Source organism: Anoplolepis gracilipes, chromosome 13, assembly GCF_047496725.1.
Source record: "Anoplolepis gracilipes chromosome 13, ASM4749672v1, whole genome shotgun sequence".
Classification (NCBI taxonomy): Eukaryota; Metazoa; Arthropoda; class Insecta; order Hymenoptera; family Formicidae; genus Anoplolepis; species Anoplolepis gracilipes.
Genome location: NC_132982.1, coordinates 4,099,831 through 4,120,718, shown reverse-complemented (window position 1 = coordinate 4,120,718; position 20,888 = coordinate 4,099,831). Strand labels below are relative to the sequence as shown.

The window sequence follows — 20,888 nt, the reverse complement described above, 5'->3', positions numbered from 1 at the left end:
ATCATTTCAAATATGTTTCTTCAACGAATAAGTATTTGTGTAAAAGGGAATATTTATTCATAAATTGGGAAGTTTAATTAAAGGTAATATCACAATACTTGTACAGGATATTTAATTTTGTATTCGATGATGTCAAGGAAATTCTTATGACATTCTCTTCGACGTAATATTTTTTTATTTGTTGGACACATAAAGAAAAGTAATAAGTACTGCGCTCAATACGCGAAGTGAAATAAATGCAAGATTGAAAAGAGGAAATTAATTTTCATAAAATGCAGAAGGTTTTTAATCCCCAAACAAAAAGCGCGAGGAGAATTTTCTATTATCGTGAAACAAAGTTAGCCGTTATAAGAAGATTATTCCGGGATGAAAGGCGCGAGAAAAGAATTTTTGTTAGCGTCAGACAAACATAGTTCCTACAAAGAGATTGTAGATCGAGAAACATCGCGTATGCAACGCTTTAATTTATTTCTTTATCGCTCTGAATCCGTATATATTTATTGTTCTCTTAGAGATGTTATAAATATATTTATAATAAATTACAAATGCACGTAGTAAATGGGCGTTAAATGAAAAAATATACATGTATATGGAATATATATATATATATATCCCGTGTATATTGTTCTTTTTTAATTGAAGTATTTGGTGATTTTCTTATTGTGTCGTCGAAACCACAATTTTTCGATAGACAATCCTCCCTTCTTTTACCTTAATCAATTGAAATTAATAGCAAAGGATATATTAAAAATGTAGCTTTTCCTTTCCATTTCTCGCATTTATTTCCCGTTTCTCGACATTATTTTGTCGCCGAATCGGCAGTAATAGATTAGGGGTTTTTCTTCCTTTGTTCTCTGCACGATCCTATTAAGAACTGCAGTTGTAGAGGAACAGCGAAATCGTTTTGCCAGCGTTGCACTACTTCGCCGCAAACGAACTTTCGCCACCGTAAAAAGTAAACCGGCCGAACGCTCGTAAAAGTTAAGGAGGCAAGGATTGCAGAGTTTTTCAAGGGCAATCCGGTTGATCACGTTCGTATAACGATATAGGGTACATAAAATAGTTTGTTGTCATAAATTCCTATCAATTATTAAATTTCATCGACATACAACAAGAAAAATTTGAATATATATATATATAAATAATTAATTTATTTGTAAATAAAAAAAAATATATATAATAAATTTATTGATAAACGTATGCATTAAAATCGTTTGCTTTTCTGCTTTTAAAATGACGTTTTTCAAACTGATTTTAAATGAGTCGCTATATCCAACAATTTCTACCAACGCAGAGAGAGAAGCACGAGTCATTTTCTTCTCCACTTATTTTAATTGATCGACTTTCGCGGCTCTGGAGATCACGCTGTTAAGTCGTCGGACGAGGGCTCAGACTATTGTCCGTTCGATAATCGATGGCGCGCGTCTCCGCTCTCGGCTTCTTAACCATCGATAATTAGGAAACGACTTGAGAGAGGCACGCCAGCAGAAAGTACCCCGTAATTTTCCAACCGAACGGAGATGAAACGCGGATCCTTAGCATCCTTTCTACCTCATAACGATTCTTCCATTCCCTGACTGTCTAACGCAAGGAGCATTCAAGGGTACACCTGTATTCTTTTCTTTTAAATATACGACGATCGTGTCTGCTGATAAGTTAGAAGTGAAAATGGGGAAGAATTTAGCCAGAAATATCAGATTTTTCTTTAAAGCATGCATTGTATTACTAAGAATACACGTAATTATCAAGAATCTCTTGATTATATTTTATTTTTTGTAATAATTTGGGTAAAGTAAGAGATTTAAATAATAATAAAAAGACTTCTTCTTATTTCTTTTTCCTTCTCATCTTTATTTTAGTCACGTGTGCTCTTTTTTTCTCTTCAATGACTTATTCAACTCCATTTCTTCACTCCATTCTACATGATTTCTGGTTATGTTACACCAAGGAATAACTTTCGCGTATCTTTTTAGGCGCAACTAATGTTCTTCATTCTTACAACCTCAAGAGCGAATCTACTTCGAACTACCTTTCTCTTCTTCGCTCTCTTTCAGGAAAGTCTGGATTAGCCTGTCTCTCTTTTTTTTTTTTTTTTTTTTTTTTTTGTTGACTTCTAGTCGCTTTTTTTGTCGGCTTTTCGCCAACGTGCTCGTATTTCTCTTTCCATCTCGGCAGACTCCGCAACTCTTTGCTGTATACGCGCGTAGAAGAGAGTTTCGTTTGCGGGAATTTTGTTCTTTGCACTTCAAAACTCGTTGATGGTTTAAAGAGAGAGGAAAGAACGCGTGTTTAACTTTAGCCATGTTGTTCCGCATATATATTCAGCTTCGTACTACATACACTTCATTCTTTAGGTACCGCTCAAAACTGTACGTATATACAGAATATCGGTTCTACAAAGATAAATTATTTTTATGTAGATTATCTGCAGTATGTAGAAAATTCGATTTGGTCTATTTTTCTTTTTTTTATTCGAAATTTTTTTCTGCAAACACCTATAAATGTAATTTTAACCCTTACTCCGTACTGATGGATCATTTTTGTCTGTGATTTTTCTATCAACACGTCAATTTCTCGAAAACAAATAATCATAAAATAATATATTTAAGTAAATTATTTTTCAAATTTATTATTTTAGTCTTTATTTAGAATGTTCAAAGAAGGTATATACATTTTATCAGATTTTTTAAAACACTTTTACATATTAATAAACTTATCGAAAATACGCTGATCCACCTGTACAGTTAGAAGATTAGAAGGCCAAAAATAACAATACGGAGTAAGGGTTAAATATGATTATAATTTTTTTATTATATTATTTAAGAGCGCGAGAGCGTGCTTGGTCACGTCAATTTCATCGATCGAATATACCCGCAATCAATACATTGAAATTGCCATCGAGTCTTCATAAATCATCAAGTATATCGCGATCTGCATCGTAGCTGGCGCCTTATTACAGCCCGGTACACATTTACCGTGGCGCGGAATTACCGGCGAAAATCGAGAGAATTAATAGTTAAACGGATTCTGGGCGGTCGCCCTCGTAATTTTATGCGCGATATCGTCCTCTGCCCTCCCGCCCCTCTCGCGAAAATTCGCGTGTGCGCGGACGATATGCGTGTGCGAGCGTGTGAACAATGCGAGATGCCCTCGCGAGGTTAACGCACATAACGTTGAAACGCGGTGTAGGTAAAACCGTATTGTTCCACCGGTATTATTGGAGCTAAATGCTTCATATTAAACACGTATAAGCTAATATACCGGGTCGCGCCGCAGCCTTCTCCGTGTATCTACACGGTGGACTAGGCGAATCCTCCTAGCTCGCGCGTTTACATTGCAAAAAGCGAAGAGGAGCGAGATATATTCGGATATATGCTCATGTAATCCGACTGGTACAATATACTGAGACTGAACGCGCAAGAGATAGATAGAGAGAGAGAGAGAGAGAGAGGATGCAACGAGATGAAATTAATTTGCAAGTAAATATGGCTAGTAGAGGTCAGCCGGTCTTTACGTTGTCTGTGATAAATTACGGCAGTTTCACTTCTAAAGTCTGTCGATCGTAATTAAAGACTGTCAAGTTATCGTATATATATTTATAATAACATTTTTAATGATTCCTTTAACGAAACGTTTCGAGAGATTAACGCGATAAAAAAAATCTTTTGTGAGGAATTACTAATTTCGCGCACATGGCGAATAGAAAATTTTTATTCCGACAGGAGAAGAAATCAGAGTGTCAATATCTCGAAAGAGATATCTCGCGTCACTATTTACGAGGAATTCCGACGAATTCGAAGTGGCGGAAATTGCTGGGTCAGACTTGGAAAGGGAATCGACCGACAGGATCGACGTAAAGGGCGAAATCGGTCGTAATCCGGGGACGTCGGTGACGCTTTACGGCGTTTCGCGCCGCAATCTCGTCGCGTTCGGTTTTACGGTTTTAATGCGAGAAGGGAAAAATTTTACAGCCGGCCGACAAGCAGTGTCGATCGACCGACCGGCCGTGTCGTTTTCAATAAAACTTCGAGACGCGTATACGCATCGCGGGCAGGAATGTGCAAATTGAACGAGCCAACGTGCAATTTCGTGCATCTCGTCGAAAGTCGATGCGGGAGTCTGGAAAAAAAATGTTATTCGCGGCTCGCAGACGCGTTTATCGACAATTCGATTAATTACGTGCCCGCAATTCATCTGGTTGCGATTTATCTGGTGTGCTTGGTGTCGCAGAAATAACGCCGTCGCTTCCGCTAACCGATTTCACCCACTCGACATATCAGATTCTTAAAAAGAAACTTTGTAATATTAATTGCATAATATTAATTAATTATCTATGTATTGCGCGAATGCAGCAATATTGTTCCTATCGTGTATATCATTCACATTTATTATCGCTAATCTTGCATAATGACATTATTAATATATTTAATATGATTAGTATTTCATATATTTAATAAATTATTTTCAAGACACCTAGTATATCCACAGATGCAACGTACATAAATCCATAATTACATATAAATGAGATTTGGAGTTAAAGTCTTAACAAAGGCATCACTAGCAACAGAATTAAGCGGTAATGCTTTGATTAATACATTAATTAATGATTTATTCATAATTTTCACTAATGATGTATTTCTCACGAAATGTAAAATGAGAAATAAATCTTAAAATCAATTCGCAAATTTACTATACTTATAAATCTGTAATTATATATTTTAACATAATAATTCGCGCGTCAGAGATGCGTCGCGTAAATAAATGAATCGATAAACCAAATAATAAATAAATTTATATACATTTATATACATTAGAGATGTTTCTATTAACATTTATTTATTTAATTTTTCCATTTCAATTCATTAAAGTTTAATTTAGTCATGTTCACGCATTACATACATACATATATATATATATATATATATATATATATATATGTGTATACAAATTTTACATGTAAACTCCGTTATAAAAGCTACAGCGCGCAATTAGGAAAAGTTTGAGAATTCTCAGTGTAATGTTTTAATAGCGGCTGTTTATTAGCCGTTAAAGGATAAGACTAGACGTCTCATCCGGTTCATCATAATCACTTCTAAATAAATCCATAAATCTACCATCCTCCGGGAAGAACAATGCTTTCTACATAACGGAACCGACGCGACCGCGGTACGGTAATTTCTCCGCGCAGCCGGCGAGCTGATACGGCGCGGAATAATGCAGATTTTATCGATGGCACGTTGTTTGCGGCGAATTGAAAAAACTGCATCCTTGCAGCCACCATTCTCCATCCTCTTGTCTCTCCGCAGCGTAACTAACTGCTTCATCGCTCGACGGAGATGAGTCGCGGGCTCTGTTGTATCTTTTTTCCTCCCCCCCCCCCCGGTCTTTCTTTCCCGGAAACGCACCGTAATTACTGCCTCACGAAACTGATTAATTATGCGAGGATGGATCGAGCCGCGCGCTCGCGCGAAGAGAGAGAAAGAGAGCGCGAGCTTTTTTCGATCGCGCTTGTCGGCGTTCTTATCGCGTTCGTTTTTTTAAGCCCTCTCCAGCACCTCTTCGTTGAAAGCCGACCGGCAATGCTATATTTTTTCTCTCCTCTCGGTCTGTTTTATTCACATCTTCCCTCCCAAATGCATTCGAAATTGTTTGATTGCCTTTTTTGCTTGATACGAAACGAATTACCATTGATACGCTTACGTTGTTTATATACTCTGAGATTTGAAATTTCTTCTCAAATCAAAATACATGTGCATGCAATTTTGCTATTGATAAATCAATATTTTTTTTTTCTTAAGTTACATTTTTATTATATTTAATAGGTTGCCATCATACAATAGTATTTCTCGTAACGTAAATATATGCGACATTTCTTTGCGAAAAATGGTGCTTGAGCGGCTCAAGCCGTCTTTATTATTTTTGCAATTTAGCGTTTTCGCAGAGACGCAGATAAACCGTGATGAGAGGAGTCGACGTAGCGCATAAGTGCGCATAGAGGAAAAATCCTGGGGATAGAGATGTCTGAATGCACTATGCGGTTCTGAACAGTCGTTCTTTTCTTTTTCCTTTTTTTTTTATCTCTCTATCTACCTACCTCCGCAGTCTTTTCGCCGAGCGGGCTTCGGCGTAACCAATTCCGTTTTTCTCCCGTCGTCTCGATCCTTCTCCCTTTTCAACCGCTCTAAAATTTCGTAATTCAGTTCCCCTTTTTTTCATCCTTTGCCGGAAATGAACTTTCGCACTGAAAGACCGCGATGATCGATAAATTGGCATTATGCGCGAGACTGCCTTCTCGTGGCCCTCGATAAAACTTCCCTGGCCAAAGCGCACCTTTTCCTCGGACTGTATTTTTTTCCCACGATAATGTTATGCGCGATTAACCGGATGTTTATACTGGCGGTACGACTTGATGGATTCTCGATTAACGATGCCGCCAAGTTAATTCTGTATAATGTCATTCCAGAGAAAATTGCAACGAAGAATACGACCATTAATCCTGTAAATCTTAAAAATATTTTTAAAAATTTATAACGATATCTCTGTCTAAATATTTCTATCTATATTCAGCGATATTTATTTTATGACTAAAAAAAACTGACTTTAAATATTTGAATAATTAGGCATTTTTAAATATAATTTCTAAACTTTTAGATAACATTGAAAATATAATATTATTCCTTCACAAGCGGACGTTTTTTATTTTCATATTTGCCGATTTTGTTAAATATAGAGAGCTAATGATGTATAGTTAGACTTTCTCGCAACGCGCCGTACACGTGACTCAGAAAATCTCGTGATCGCTTTTGAAGGTCCGAGGGAGTAATTGTGTTTGTTCTGTACTGTTGACGTTCGATCTTTATTAACTGGACCGCGCAAAATCGAGTTACGAAGGGCAAAAGGAAGTTGATGGAGAAACAACATTCGCTTCGGCTAGTAGAACGTAAAAAGAGGTGCGAAAGAAAAATCGACGCCTCTCGAACGGCTTTTAGTCGGCCAAATTGCACTTAATTGTAGCACCAAGGAGATTTCTCTTCTAGTACGAGAACAGTATTATTAAAAATCTATTGTAAATGTTTAGATATCGTCTATATATTTATCTTCTTTTTGTACATATATGTTTATTTTTAGATAATTGATTTTCTTGATAAATATAATTTATATATATATCTTATAATATTATTATATTATTATTATTATTAAATTACATTTATTATCATGTTTTTAAGTAAATTTATATTAAATTAATTTTATTTCTCTTATAATATTATAAAGAATGACAGTTATGACAGACAAGAATTGTAGTTATATAATTATTTGTTAAAATCTTCTGGATTTAAATCAAGCTGATATATTTTTCTAAATAGAAATATTTGATTTTATAATAATATCTGTATCTCTAATTTTCATTGTATCTTCAGTAATACCAAATGAGGGAAATCATTTAGTGGTAAAAGGAGCATGATAAATCAGATAGAAGCAGAGTGAGCGACGAGGATAGGGCTGAAAGATAATGATATGCTTTTTAGCAAAATGGTCTTCCGAGGAAGAAAAGGAAGGACGCTACCTCTCTCTTGCTTTTTTTTTATTTAAGTATTTATTTAACGACGCTGAGAGAGGAGAGAGAGAGAGAGAGAGAGAGAAGAAGAACGCGAAGGGAAAATAAGAAGAGGTCGCGAAGGAACGGGATGAAAGTGGGTGGCGTTGTCGCCCGACATGAAAGTCCTTCCGGTCGAGAGACGCTGCACGAGCACCGAAGTGCCCTCAGGGGCGTACTGCGGACTCCTGCCGGACACAAAAGGGCCATACTGGGGTTCGTCTAACGGCCACAATACGCGCAGCCCGCCTCGCGCGAGCTGCCTTATGTTACATGTACAAGGTGTTCCCGAACTACCGCGAACGCAGGTGTCTCGGGCCGAGAAACCGAGAAGAGAAATGGCGACCGTTTCAATGTCGCGTATCGCTATAATTTATTTGACGATGCAAATTTCTACGAGAGCCTGGACAAACTCGTGCACGCAAATGAGCGAAAAACATTTTTCCTTTTTTCCTCTATCAAGTTCACTCGATCTTAAGCGTGACTTTAATTTTAAACGCTCCGTTGTTTTAACGTGGAAGAAAGGAACAAGCAAGGAGGGAGATTTCCTGAAATCTTTGCGAAAAAGAAATCAAATCTTGATTTAAAATCTGTATAATAAAAATGTTGTCCGTTAGGTGAAAAGACACATTGTACGTTTCATCCGGCAATAGGTGCACAATGTGTTCCCCTACGGCTGACTATCGAAGGGTTTCTCTACTTCGTAGTAGCTGAAAGCGGAACGTCGTGCTCCTAAAGCGCATTACCCTGATAAGAATAAGATGGTGCTTCTCCGTGTTCCTCGGCGTAGTCGCGTTAACATTTATGAATAGCAACGACGCAATCCAGGCAATTCCAAGGCGATTATTCCTAGAGGAGCATTGTTACTAGATATAGAGACGCAATGTTGAAACAGCACATTTACAGTGTTTCCGTATAACTTATATGCGAAAATAAACATTTTGCGCCGGCTTTTCTCTTTTACATGAACGCCAAACTGTTGACATTAACCGAAGCCTTTGTGAGCTTTGTGCTGAAACAATAAAATATAACGAACTATAGCGAGCTATCGGGCGTTTTTCCTTAAAATTAGATTCAAGAGTAACGTGGTGGAGCATATATGCATAATATTTCGTCGTTGTTTTTTCTAGCGAAAGAAGGAAAAGAGATTATGGGCAATGATGCGCAAAAGCAAAATATCGTGCAGCATATTTTCTAATATTGCACAATCTAACCAAAAGTCCGAGCATGTATTCATGTGGATAAAGTTGGACTGGTGATGAAACCAGAAATGAGAGCGAAGACGCTTGTAATTTTGTACACGTGCTTTATCACGTGACTGCGATCAAATACGAAAGATAGAACCTTAACGCGATTGTACACCAGATTAAATCCCGCAAAGATTTTGGAGAAGATATTTTTCTTTTATATTTATACGATACGGAATTGTAATATTAATTTTTTAAAAAATCCAAAACAAATTTGTTGCTTCGGCAATAATAACAATATTCATATCAACCCTTTTGAAATTATTATTATGCGCGAATTAATGGACATGAGATTTTATTTCTTAGTAATTAACTTATTAAATGGATTAAACGAAATTTTACTTTATAATAAGATATTGAAAATTAGTTATCAAACTAGCTAAACTGGTGATAATTAAAAAGCTTTGAAAAAGAGATGAGTAACGAAGATAGCTGGCGTCAGTTTTCCGAAGATATCAGTTAAGCGAAAGCCAGGAAAGAGGAGCGTGCATCGAGACGACGAGATCGATTGCGTTGAATTTAACGTCATAGCTTGTTTTTTTTTTACTAGCTAAACATCGTCTAACGATCCTCATATGCTTCAACGTGTTAGTGCCATTGCAGGTGTACACGTTCTTGCGCGATTCGTTTATGCACCTAAAACTGCAAGGCAACTCTTTTTAACCTTCCTCTCTCTCTTCTCTCAATCCTCTTTTCCCGACTCGTAATCCTAACGTTTGATTGCACCCATTACGGCTGAAGCACCTAATATGTAACTTTCGAAACCCGTGCGATAGGTCGACGTACCAGTCGGCTAAAATCGATTTCACCTATGCTTGCTCTCCTCTCGGCGCTTTTGTCTCATCTTCCTTCTCATCTGTCTCTTTTACCCGCTCTGTCTCCCACGTTTATCATATTTCTTGTAACGTCAAAGAACAAAAAAAAATTTTAATATTTATTTTTAAATGCGATGTATATATTCCAGTCTTATCTAACTTATTTATCTTATTTTAACTTAACATTAATGAAATATTCTATTTTTTTTTTTTACGCAATATAGATGTAACACAATATAAACTTTGCACAGAAAAGAATAAGTTATTTTCTCTTTTTAAGCGCTAAAAGTCCAAGAGTTATTAATAATCTTAATTTCTCTTTCTACGTAAACTTTTTATTCAGAATTATAAAAATTTAATATTTATATTTACTTGCTAATTTTCTATGATTTTTATTTTATATTATATATAATGGTTATATTTTGCGTTAACATCTCAAGTGGTTAAAACAATTTTTTCAATTCTTTTCTGTATTTCGGCCGCGTTAATTCCTCTTTCTCTCTGTTACAAATTCCCTTCTGTCATTACAGTTTCCAGCTTTTTCGTATTCTTGGCCGACGATTCTCTTCACCTCGTTTACTTTTGCACGTCCGGTCCTGTTTCTCCACGGCTCGCTGACCGACCAGGATAGGTGAGAAGGATAGAATTCACAGGGTGAATGGAAAGGAAAGGCAAGTTCTGCGGGTCGACATTAAACATTCAAAGAGACGGCAAAAAGAAGATGCATTTGCATTCCGCACTGTAACTGCGGATTTCCGGGGGAAAAAAAAAAAACAAAAATAATTCAAAAGTTTTTACGGGATCGTTGAGAAGTGGTCGTCAGCGATGCGGAGAAAAGGGATGTTGAATTCGCGACAACATCGGATGATTTGAAACGATAGGATGCCGTGGATCAGTCATGACGCGCCAAACGGCCGGATAAACGGTCGAAAAATGACACCGTGTTCGGCCTCTGAAACTTCGTAAAACCGATAACGTTTTTCGATGTAGGACAGATTTTAGTGACGGCGGAATATCACTAAAAATTGTTTATGGAATAACTCAACTCCCGACAGATGTGTGTCTACGCAGTTGCATCGCGATTTTCACATAAAATCTTGTGTCGACATTTTAATGTTTTGTGTACCACACTTGTCACGATGCTTGCATATTTTCTAACAAAAAACTCACGTGCGTTGTTTAATTGTCTGATATTACACAATTAATTTTATTTAATTTTTATTAATTTTTTCAGTTTTGATCGGTGATCTCTATTATACGTATGCGCAGTTTGAAAGTTTATCTTTTTCCGTCAAATAATTAACTCTTACTCCGTATTGTTATTTTTTGGCACCTTCTAACTGTACAGATGGATCTTTGAGTGTATTTTCGATAAGTTTATTAATATGTAAAAGTGTTTTAAAAAAAATCTGAAAAAATGTATATACCTTCTTTGAACATTCTAAATAAAGGCTAAAATAATAAATTTGAAAAATAATTTACTTAAATATATTATTTTATGATTATTTGTTTTCGAGAAATTGACGTTGTTAGAAAAATCAAGGATAAAAAGGGTTAATATTCTCGCGCGAGTGCCACTTTTGCATTTAAATTTATGAAAGCGTTAGGAAACAAACGCACGAATTTTCATTCGATGGACTTAAAGGACAAAATCGTACGCGATCCTAAGCGATATACATATTCTCTCTCGCCGTCATTTGCCTGAAGAAAATCGAAACCATTGGAATCGACGACGAACACGACTACTCGCAATGTCGTTGCCAGGAATATCGATCCCGCCGGATAGGCTAGATAGACAGTCAAACTCTTAGTCGGGCAAATCAGCCTTTTCGCGAGCAAATCGCTGATACGTACGAATCCAGTTTTGGTCCCAGCACGTACGTAAAAACTGCCGCGAGTCGAACGGAATTATTCGAGACGGGTTATTCGGTCGCGCGCGCGGGAATCAAATATTCGCTGCCGCGACTATACAAATATTTTCACAGGATACACTTTATTTATTTATTTTTTCATCGAGACTTTACAAAACGCAATTTCGTTCTCGATTATCTATGCTTGTATACAGGCTAGATTGTTGCCACTGAATGTATTTGATTAAACATGGGAGAATAGTTTTTAAAGATTTATCTCGAAAAGAACAATTTTTATGGAGATTCATATGTGTGTACAGAAAAATATGTGTAGCAGAAAATCTTTAAAATTACATATTTTCCCTTTCACTAGATTAAAGAAAAATAACATTTTTCTCCCTTTAATATTGTTAATACAATATTATTGTTTATACAGTTTAATATTATTGTTACATTAGTTATATATAGGTCGTCAAGTTAATTTATTATATCTTTTGGGAATTTCCGAGATAATTTACTCTCTCACCCCCTCTAACGTAATAAACTTAATGCGTATGTTGATTGTCAAGATGCTTAAAGTTAAAAGATAGAAAGTTACAACACCGAAACTTTCGCCGCGGAAAAATTTATTCCGAATTCATCAAAGCGCGCCTATGACTTCTGTGAAATTGCGGCAGGTACTCTGTGTATGCTAACATATATACAAGGAAATCGAAGTGAGTAAAGTTAAGCAGCTCTAGGTAATTTAATTTGTTTCTTTCACAATTATTCCTCGATATTCTCTCCGTCTCCTCCTTCACCCTCTCTTCTTTCTTCGTAAAACGTCGAACTATCTCTCAGCAGAGAACTCGTTAACCGCGACTTGATATTAATATTGTTACATACTTTCTTACAACAACCGCGCAGGCCAAGTCCAAGCTATTTAATTATTTGAGGATTTACGTGAGGGTGATCGAAGAGCAGAGTTTCTTCGCGATACACGTGACGTGAAAATCGCGAGATTTTTTTTCTGATGCGTAAATCGATTTGACAGCGCGATCGAAATGTCTAGATCGAAAATTTCTCGAGCGTAAAGTCCTCGCGCGACAATATCGTTTTGGGCATAACGTGTGGTTTTCCGTTGTAATACTCGCTATCTCCATTCGACATCTATCTATAGTGACATTCGGTAACAGCGTTGGAGATAGTGAGTTTTTGAAAAATAACGAGTTCGACGTACATATATGTGTATGTATATAAAAAATATATATATATATATATATATATATATATATATATATATATATTTTTTTTTTTGCACGACGGCATTTTCTCCATTTATTCAGTTGCCGATATTATTCTTTATTTGCAATTTTAATGACAGATGGTTGCCAAGTATAACGAGTTTCTCGGTTGTAATCTATAAAACCATTATTTTCTATTGATCTACCATACGCAAGAAATGTACGTGGCAAAGATATTTATTTCAACATTATCCTTCGCTTAAAATCTTAATGGCAAACGATCGTTTCATTTAATGATTCTAACCAATCGAGAATGATATCTCATCTCGTATCTTACGTATTTCATGTCCCATACATTTTATATATAGACTTGCTCCGCACTCATGGGCTCCCTGCCATCGAATAGCCGTGCATACCGAGATGGAATTATTAGTCGACGGGATATGCCGTGTGCAATTTCGGAATATCTTCCGGCGGGGTCCGAATGGTCGGACGACGAAGTCGGGAATCACGGGAAGGCAAGTCGAGTCCCGGGTATTATTGGAGAAAGTTTTAACGGCGCTTCATTAAGCAAAATAGTTTCATACGGCGATCGAGCGTCGGTATTTCGGGTAGTTTGAATACGCGAATATACATATATATATAGAACGATGGCGAGACCGAAGAGAGAAAGAGCGAAAGAGAGAGAGAGAGAGAGAGAGAGAGAGAGAGAGAGAGAGAAAGAGAAAGAGCATGGACTCGCGTTTACTAATCCGGCAGCTCGCAGCCTCGAATTGTTTCCGGCCGTAGCTAGGCGTTTGCCGCGACAATAATGGCAACTGCGGAGGGCAAAAAGCGAGAGGCGGATTAATTCTCCATGGATATTACGTTGTCGCTACCGGCGAGTCGAATGCGAATACGACTATTCGCGGTTACGAAAACCGAGTTTCATCCAAGTGATGCAGAAGAAAGAGAGAGAGAGAGAGAGAGAAAGAGAATAGATGGAAAGAGATACAGTTCATTGAGATTTGAAACATCCCTGTTAAAAAAAGAAATTTTAATAGATTTAAGATTATCGTATATGTAACGATTAAAAAAAAAAAAAAAAGAAAAATGTGCTACCTCAATCATATCATAATTTTTTAAAGCCTTAATTGCCTTACAAATAGCCTTAATATATATATAAAAAAAAAAAAAAAAACAAATCAAGTGACATATTCTGTCGGAGTTTGAATTACTAGAGAGAGATGGGCATAAATAGGATGCCGGAGATTTGTAGCACGGAAAAGCGCTTCAAAAAGCACACATATCCGGTGTCTAGCATATTTTATTTCAGTCATGTCCCTGGCGTTGGCATGCCACGAATACTTGACAAATGAACGTCCGACATGACAGAGATAAATTATTATAGGGATACGTTTCTCGAGCTAATATCTGTTTCCTTCTGCGAGCAAGGAAGCTTATATATAATTCGACACATTTTTGTAACGCTGGGCACGCGACACGCAATTACCATTCTTTTAGAAAGTTACGTTACTTTTTAAGTGCGAAGCGCCGCGCGACCGGGACATTTAACGACCGGCAATCAGGATTCCCAGAGAAGGACACCATCATCGCCTTCTCGTCTAGCCTGCGCCTTCAGTCGCCTATTTTTCCAACGGCTTCTCCTCTCGCTCTTTATAATTCTTTGCGAAACATTTTTTTCCACTCTTTTTGCCCCCTCAACAGCTCGCTCCCACCCCCCTCATTCTCGACGCCCATCCCGTCGTCGTTTGCATAAAGTGAGCTATCCGCGCTTTTAATATACGCAAATGAAGTTACGCGCCGGAACTAATCATATTTGCATGCGGAACAGCAATCTCCTTTGAACCCTTGTCATACTTATTATTCCAGTTTAGTCGCTAGAGAAAATTTTATGACGAACAGCATTGGCTTATGGCGCGAGGACCATCAGCAATTGATCGCCGAAAGATTTCCTATCAGCTTTAAATTCTCATTTCGACACGTTAAATCACTTACTCAAAATGATCGATAAATGATAACGGTGATACGATTATAACACACATTGCTTTTATTTATTTTAATGCAAACTAGTCTGCAAATTTATTCAGCAAAATTTCACCAAAATTTATTTTAATATCTCGAGAAAGATCGAATAAATGACAATTTGTGAACGTTCTTATGTTATAATACAAGTATAAATTGTGTCTCCAAACTTGTCATATTAATTATAAATTCGTCATTCTCGTAAATCTCATAGAGAGATCTCACTAAATCAGTGTCCGTGGACGATTAAAACTTTACTCGATTAAAGTTATGTCGTCTCATTCATTAAGGATTAATAAAATCAATCGTCTTGGATGTGACAATGTAAGGCAAACGTCGTTTCACAGCCGGCACGGCGTAGGTTTGCGAAACACTCTTCGAAGAAGTCCACAACTACGGGCAGACAGGAGAAGGTGATATTCTTGTCGGTATATCCGGTGGAAGCGCGACGTTTGTCGTTCCTCCGCAATCGCGTTTAATTAATTATCGATCGATCGTGGGCGTTCAATCGTGAATACGACCCGTCGACTGACAATGAGACTGGAGCTGGGTGGACTATATACTGACTGTAATCGAAAGAGACGTGGTTCAATAATATGATTTATCGATCCAACGTCGATTTGACAGCGGCCTATTCAACAAATTAAAATCAGATTTCTATTGACCATAAACTTTGTTAAATCCCATGATTTAAGATGCAGTCTGAGAAACGTAATTATTTTTTAAAACACAACAGAATTGAATTTACATCAATCATACTTATTGATAGTTGAAAAAACTAGCATACATCTATATTTATATTAAAAATATATAACAGGTAGTAATAAAAAAATTTCTTTTTTTTTCCTTCCTGTCTGATTTTATGAAAAGTAGTGTGCATGTTATTTGAAAAATAAAGCAGAGAAAAGTTTATAGGATTATAATGAAAGCATTAGCATAGATGCAATTTACTTGAACGAAGTCATCTGAAACACGCATAATAATGTAATAAAAGTTGCGTGACCCTCTCTTACGCGACCGCGTGTACATGATCGACATGTTATTATTTTAACATTAATATTAAATATATCCTTGAGAAAATGTCGGAGATACAACAACATGGAATTTCCTACGGGAAATGGGAGTGACTTTATGGAACGAGGAAGAAAGATGAAATCGCGACGAGAAAAGTAGATCGCGCTTAATCGAATGCAATAAAGAAATTATTTGCTTGCTGCCATCGTCTATTCATTGTGTTTAAGTAACTTCAATTTTCCGGGAAGTCCGCGACCGATGTATTCGACCATCGTATTATCATTGACTGCGATGCAGCTGCATTTCGGTCACGCACGATCGAGTATTATCGTCATCATTGGCTGTAGCGGCCATTTGTGAGCTACCGAGCATGCGGAGGGTAATCGCAGTCTGGAGAAGCGCTTACAGAATATTGCTGTCCTGAATGCATCGAGAGAGAGAGAGAGAGAGAGAGAGAGAGAGAGAGAGAGAGAGAGAGAGAGAGAGATACACGTATCGATAACGAACCTTGTATAGATACGCTTGTGTAATCTGTTAAATCTGCTATTGTAAAAGGTCAAGAAGTAAATTGAACCATCGATTTATTATATTAATTAAAATTTTTCTACTTGACTTTCCAGTTTCAACATTCTTTTCTGTGCTAGGAAAGTTATTAATCAATTAATATCGAGCGATTTATCAATATATTAAGTCAATAATTAAGATGAGATATTTTTGTTTTAAATCGCTTATTAAAAATCTGTAAAATAATAACGATAAAGAAAGCTTTTTATTAATCTACTAACTTAATAAGTTTAAAAAAAAAAACATCTTAAATATTAGAGCTATTAACTATCTACTTACTAACCGTACTAACAATCTTCTTCTTTTCTCTCTTTGCTTCCAGGGTTCATAACGTTCACCCGCTAATCCCGCGAAGAATCCGCTACTAACACAAAAATGTATCTCTGATTAAATCGCGCTACAAACTTCGATCTCGACTGGTCGTCGTCAGCGTTATCGTCCACCGATCGTAGCGCGGTCGTCCCGGAGCGATCATGCGAATCCCCGAAAATGCGCAGGACCAGCAGCAACGGCCTCAAGCTCGACCTGACGGAGAACACGCCAGGTAGCTCGTTGTCGCGGCTGCCGAATCTGGTCGAGCATGCGGAGACCTGCCAGGCACTGTCCGCCGGAACTGGTGAGAATTTGAGCAGCAAGTTGCCTAACGTGGTTGAGGGCTCGATGGACTATGGTAGTGAACGTAGGTCCTCCCGTTACCTGGAGTACCAAGAGATCAAGTCCTATCAGGATCCCCAATCGTCTGCCGCGGCGGCGCCGGTTTACCACGAGGGCGCCTACCACGATCAGTCGAGGGGATACCGGAACTACGATCGAAAAGCGGGCGTCGGCTTCGATCGGGAAAACCTCGAAAGGTTCGACAACAGGATCTATCCGGAGGACGGGCTGAGATACGCCGATCGTCGCGTGGATCAGCGAACTTACCAGGAATCGGACCTGGATGCGCCTTACGATCGTAACGACGCGCAAAAGCTCAGCAGGGCTTATCCAGAGCTTTCGGACGCGAGCAGACGATACTCGCGCGATCTGACCGACTACGAGTACGCGTCGCGTTATGCCGAGGAGACACTGAAGCTGGAGCCTAAAAAGGATCATCATCACCATCATCATCCCGGCAAGATTTACGAGCCAGCCGCTTCTAAGGGTTATGAATCAGGCGTGAAGACTCACGATTCTGCTTACGATCTCGGCACCTGTTCCGGACAGCAAGAACCACCAGCTAGACAGTATGAGAGCAAGTATCACTCGGTCAGCAAGATGTACGGTACTTTGCCCAGGTACGAGAGCAGCAAGTCCTACGAGCCGACGTATGAGCCCAGGCCTACCTATGAGCCCAAGTACGACGAACAGACGTACGAGGGCGGCAGCAAGGGCGGTTACGATTCCAAGTACGGGTTAACGAGCTCAAAGAGCTACGAGAGATCCAAATACGAGAGCACCACATCGTCCAGGTACCAGGACAAGTCTTACGATCAGACCCTAAAGATCGGCGAGCTGGGTTCGTCCTCATCCGGTGCATATGCCAGAAAGCATCAGGATCAGGAAGATACCGGCGCGGAAAAGATGAACGGATACAGGAAGAGTAATTTCGAGGCCTACGGGGTCTACTCGGATCCTGAGGACGATCACGGCTTCTTGGCAGATAAAAAAGCGCCTCAGTACACTTACAAAGGCGTCGTAGTAAATGTTAGCGGTGAGTCCGCGGTGGTCGATCAGAAACGATCCAAGGATGCCCGGCAAACCGAGGTAACCAGAAGTCCTTGGTGTAGGCCGACTATACTGCTGCTGCTGCTGGTGCTCCTGGTCGTCATCTTTGTCTTCGTCGCTGGAATATTATTGTATTTCAATTGTGAGTTTGCATCATTATTTCATATATGACAAATTTCTTTTGAAAAAATTTCAAGGTTTTATCTCTCATGTTTGATTTTCGCAAAACAAACATTTTTTTCAACTTTCTATTCAAATAAAATATAATTTATAAACATTTTTCACGAGAATATATATATATTCTGCCATTAAAATGTTTTCTATAAATATTTTTTGCAACAGTAATCTTTTATAAGTTTGTTTTTACATTCTGAATGTTGCATGCAAAAATATTTATCGAGACATGCACTAACGTAAATTTGAAAGTAATTGTTTTTCATTTTACATTTAATTTTATATATTATAGACAATTTATAGAATTTGTATTTTTATTTATTACGAAACAAAAATATGCAACGGTTTTATTTGCAAATCCGATACATTAATTTTTTCGGTTTAAGTATCATTATTTTAAATAAATATTACTAGTAGTAAATTCCCTTGTCCAATCTATAGTCATGTTCTTCAATATAATTAAAGTTAAATCTTTGATAACGACTAATTAAATGTAACGGTACTTGATAACTTCAACTGCGAAATGAGACACGGACATTGAACATTTAAGACTAACGGTCGCTGCTAATAAACGTCTTGCCTTATTTCCCTCTTCGCTCACTGCCTTGGAAAAACACGATTTTTTTCTCATTTAAGAATTAAATGGGAAAATTATATATATATATATATATATATATATATATATATATATACATACATATGTATATGTTGTGTGTATATTCTAATATTTTAAATATTTAAAATGTTTTTAAAGTTTATTTGAAATTTAAAAAATTGTCATGTATTTTATCTTCTCGATTTTTATTTTTTTCAAAACTTTAGCTTGCATAAATATTCCAACATTTTTTCTATTTCATTTCTTTTTGGCCCTTCAATTAATTATTGAAAGAAAGTACGCTGAAAGTATTATTCCACTTTCACGAAAGATTGATTTATTTCTTTCGAGACATCCTATATTGCACTCTGCGCATTTCATTGTTGCATTACGACGCTCGTGAGTCGACTCGCCGATACCGATGGGCGTTTTAGTTAATGAGCATCCGATACCAATTATTTACGGGCATCCACGTGTTTGCCATAGTAATACAAGGATAAACGACGACTATAACGACGCCGCTGACGACAACGACGAAAACGGTGACGGTGACACGTGCCGACGATACGTTAAGCCGGAACGGTTACTGTCTCTGCGGCAGTTTTATGTGTCGAATTTGACATGCCGAGCACGTAGGGACTTGCCACTAGCGAAACTGTTCAGTCGGAATTACAATGCGACCAGTGGTTGGAAGGCGAACCAGTGGGTTTAAGGAAAATAGGTGGAAAAGAATGACGGACCCCATGCCGGACGGGCCAATCTGTTTTCGCTTCATGCACGATCGTGTTTGTTGAGGATGAATGGAAACAGGAAGGAACGAAAAATCATCTTACGGGGAAGGCTAGCAATCTTATGTGACCTAATATAAAAGAAAAATGGAGTCTCAGATTCATCCTATAAATTCGGATGTTTGTAGCAATAGTCGTTTAGCCTAGATTCAACGTTGGCGAAACAATTTTTACGCAACAAATTTTATTAAATATTAAGGGGATACGGTACCGTCATACCTTACCGATCAAAACTTGTTTCGTTAGACAGCAAAATTATTATTTTCGTTGTACAAAATGAAAAATACTTCTCCACGATGAAAGTACATACAATAACGAAGCGGGAACGTATTTCATTTTGTACGTGCAATATGCAAAACTTTTAAAATAATAATTTTGATGTCTAACGAAGTAATTATTTAAGATAGGACGGTAAGGCATCCCCTTAATCTATTCATATCGCCAGGAAGGTTTCCAATAATTAAATAGAAATACATTGTTGCGCATAGATAAAGAAAAACAAATTCAAATATACTTTAGTTTATCGTGAAAAAGGCGAGATTAATTGAAAAGGAACTAATGGAATAATTTTGTCGATTTGCGTGCAGCAGATTATTTTCAAAAGTTGCTAATGGATCTTGTTAAATAATTTTCGAAGGAAAATGTATAGAATGCAGCGAACGCGGAAACATAACATTGGGTAACATTTTTAGGTGGAAACGTCCGCGAAGCGAAACAAAAATAGGATATTCCGCGCTGTATGAAATATTGCGATAAATACTGCCGTGAAAACGTGTGCAGAAGTACTTTTCTGCTTACGTGGTTATAAACACGGTTAAGCCCTATATCAAAACCTTTCCTCATAGATAAGCTTGTTATAGGATAACGTATGAAATTTCTGCTATGGCAGTCGACTGTCTCGTAGTTTGCATACATGGTTTATTTCCAATTATTCTAGTGAGTTTATAAACTTCAGTGAGTTATGAAGGAAATATTTTCGAAGTTTAAATTTGATAGAAAATATATATTTACCTTTGACGATATAAAACGCGAAAAAATAAGTCAATGATGAAATAATTATGCATTTACGTATTGCATTTATTATATTGTATTTGATTTATATGAGAAAAGTTCTAGAGAGAATAGAAAAAGAATATTTTTTCCTCTTATGATATACAAGTCATTGATATTTTGTGATTAATATTCGGTGAAAAAGCATTGCGAGAATTAAAAATACAATAATAATAAACTTTTTACAATTTTTATATTTGGTGAAATAATTATAATAAAATGTTGTCTAAGAGTTACATCATCAA

General features: G+C 37.3%; 1 protein-coding gene across 6 annotated transcripts in view; it reads left to right on the top strand.

Annotated features, from left to right (window-relative positions):
- LOC140672493 (agrin) overlaps positions 1-20,888 on the top strand; it is a 335,476-nt gene that overhangs the window by 55,846 nt on the left and 258,742 nt on the right. For all 6 annotated transcript variants that reach the window (XM_072904689.1, XM_072904691.1, XM_072904693.1 and 3 more), the window contains exon 2: positions 16,655-18,178. In XM_072904689.1, coding sequence (XP_072760790.1) covers positions 16,822-18,178 — 1,357 coding nt within the window. In that variant the 5' untranslated portion in view covers positions 16,655-16,821. The remainder of the gene's footprint in view (positions 1-16,654; positions 18,179-20,888) is intronic.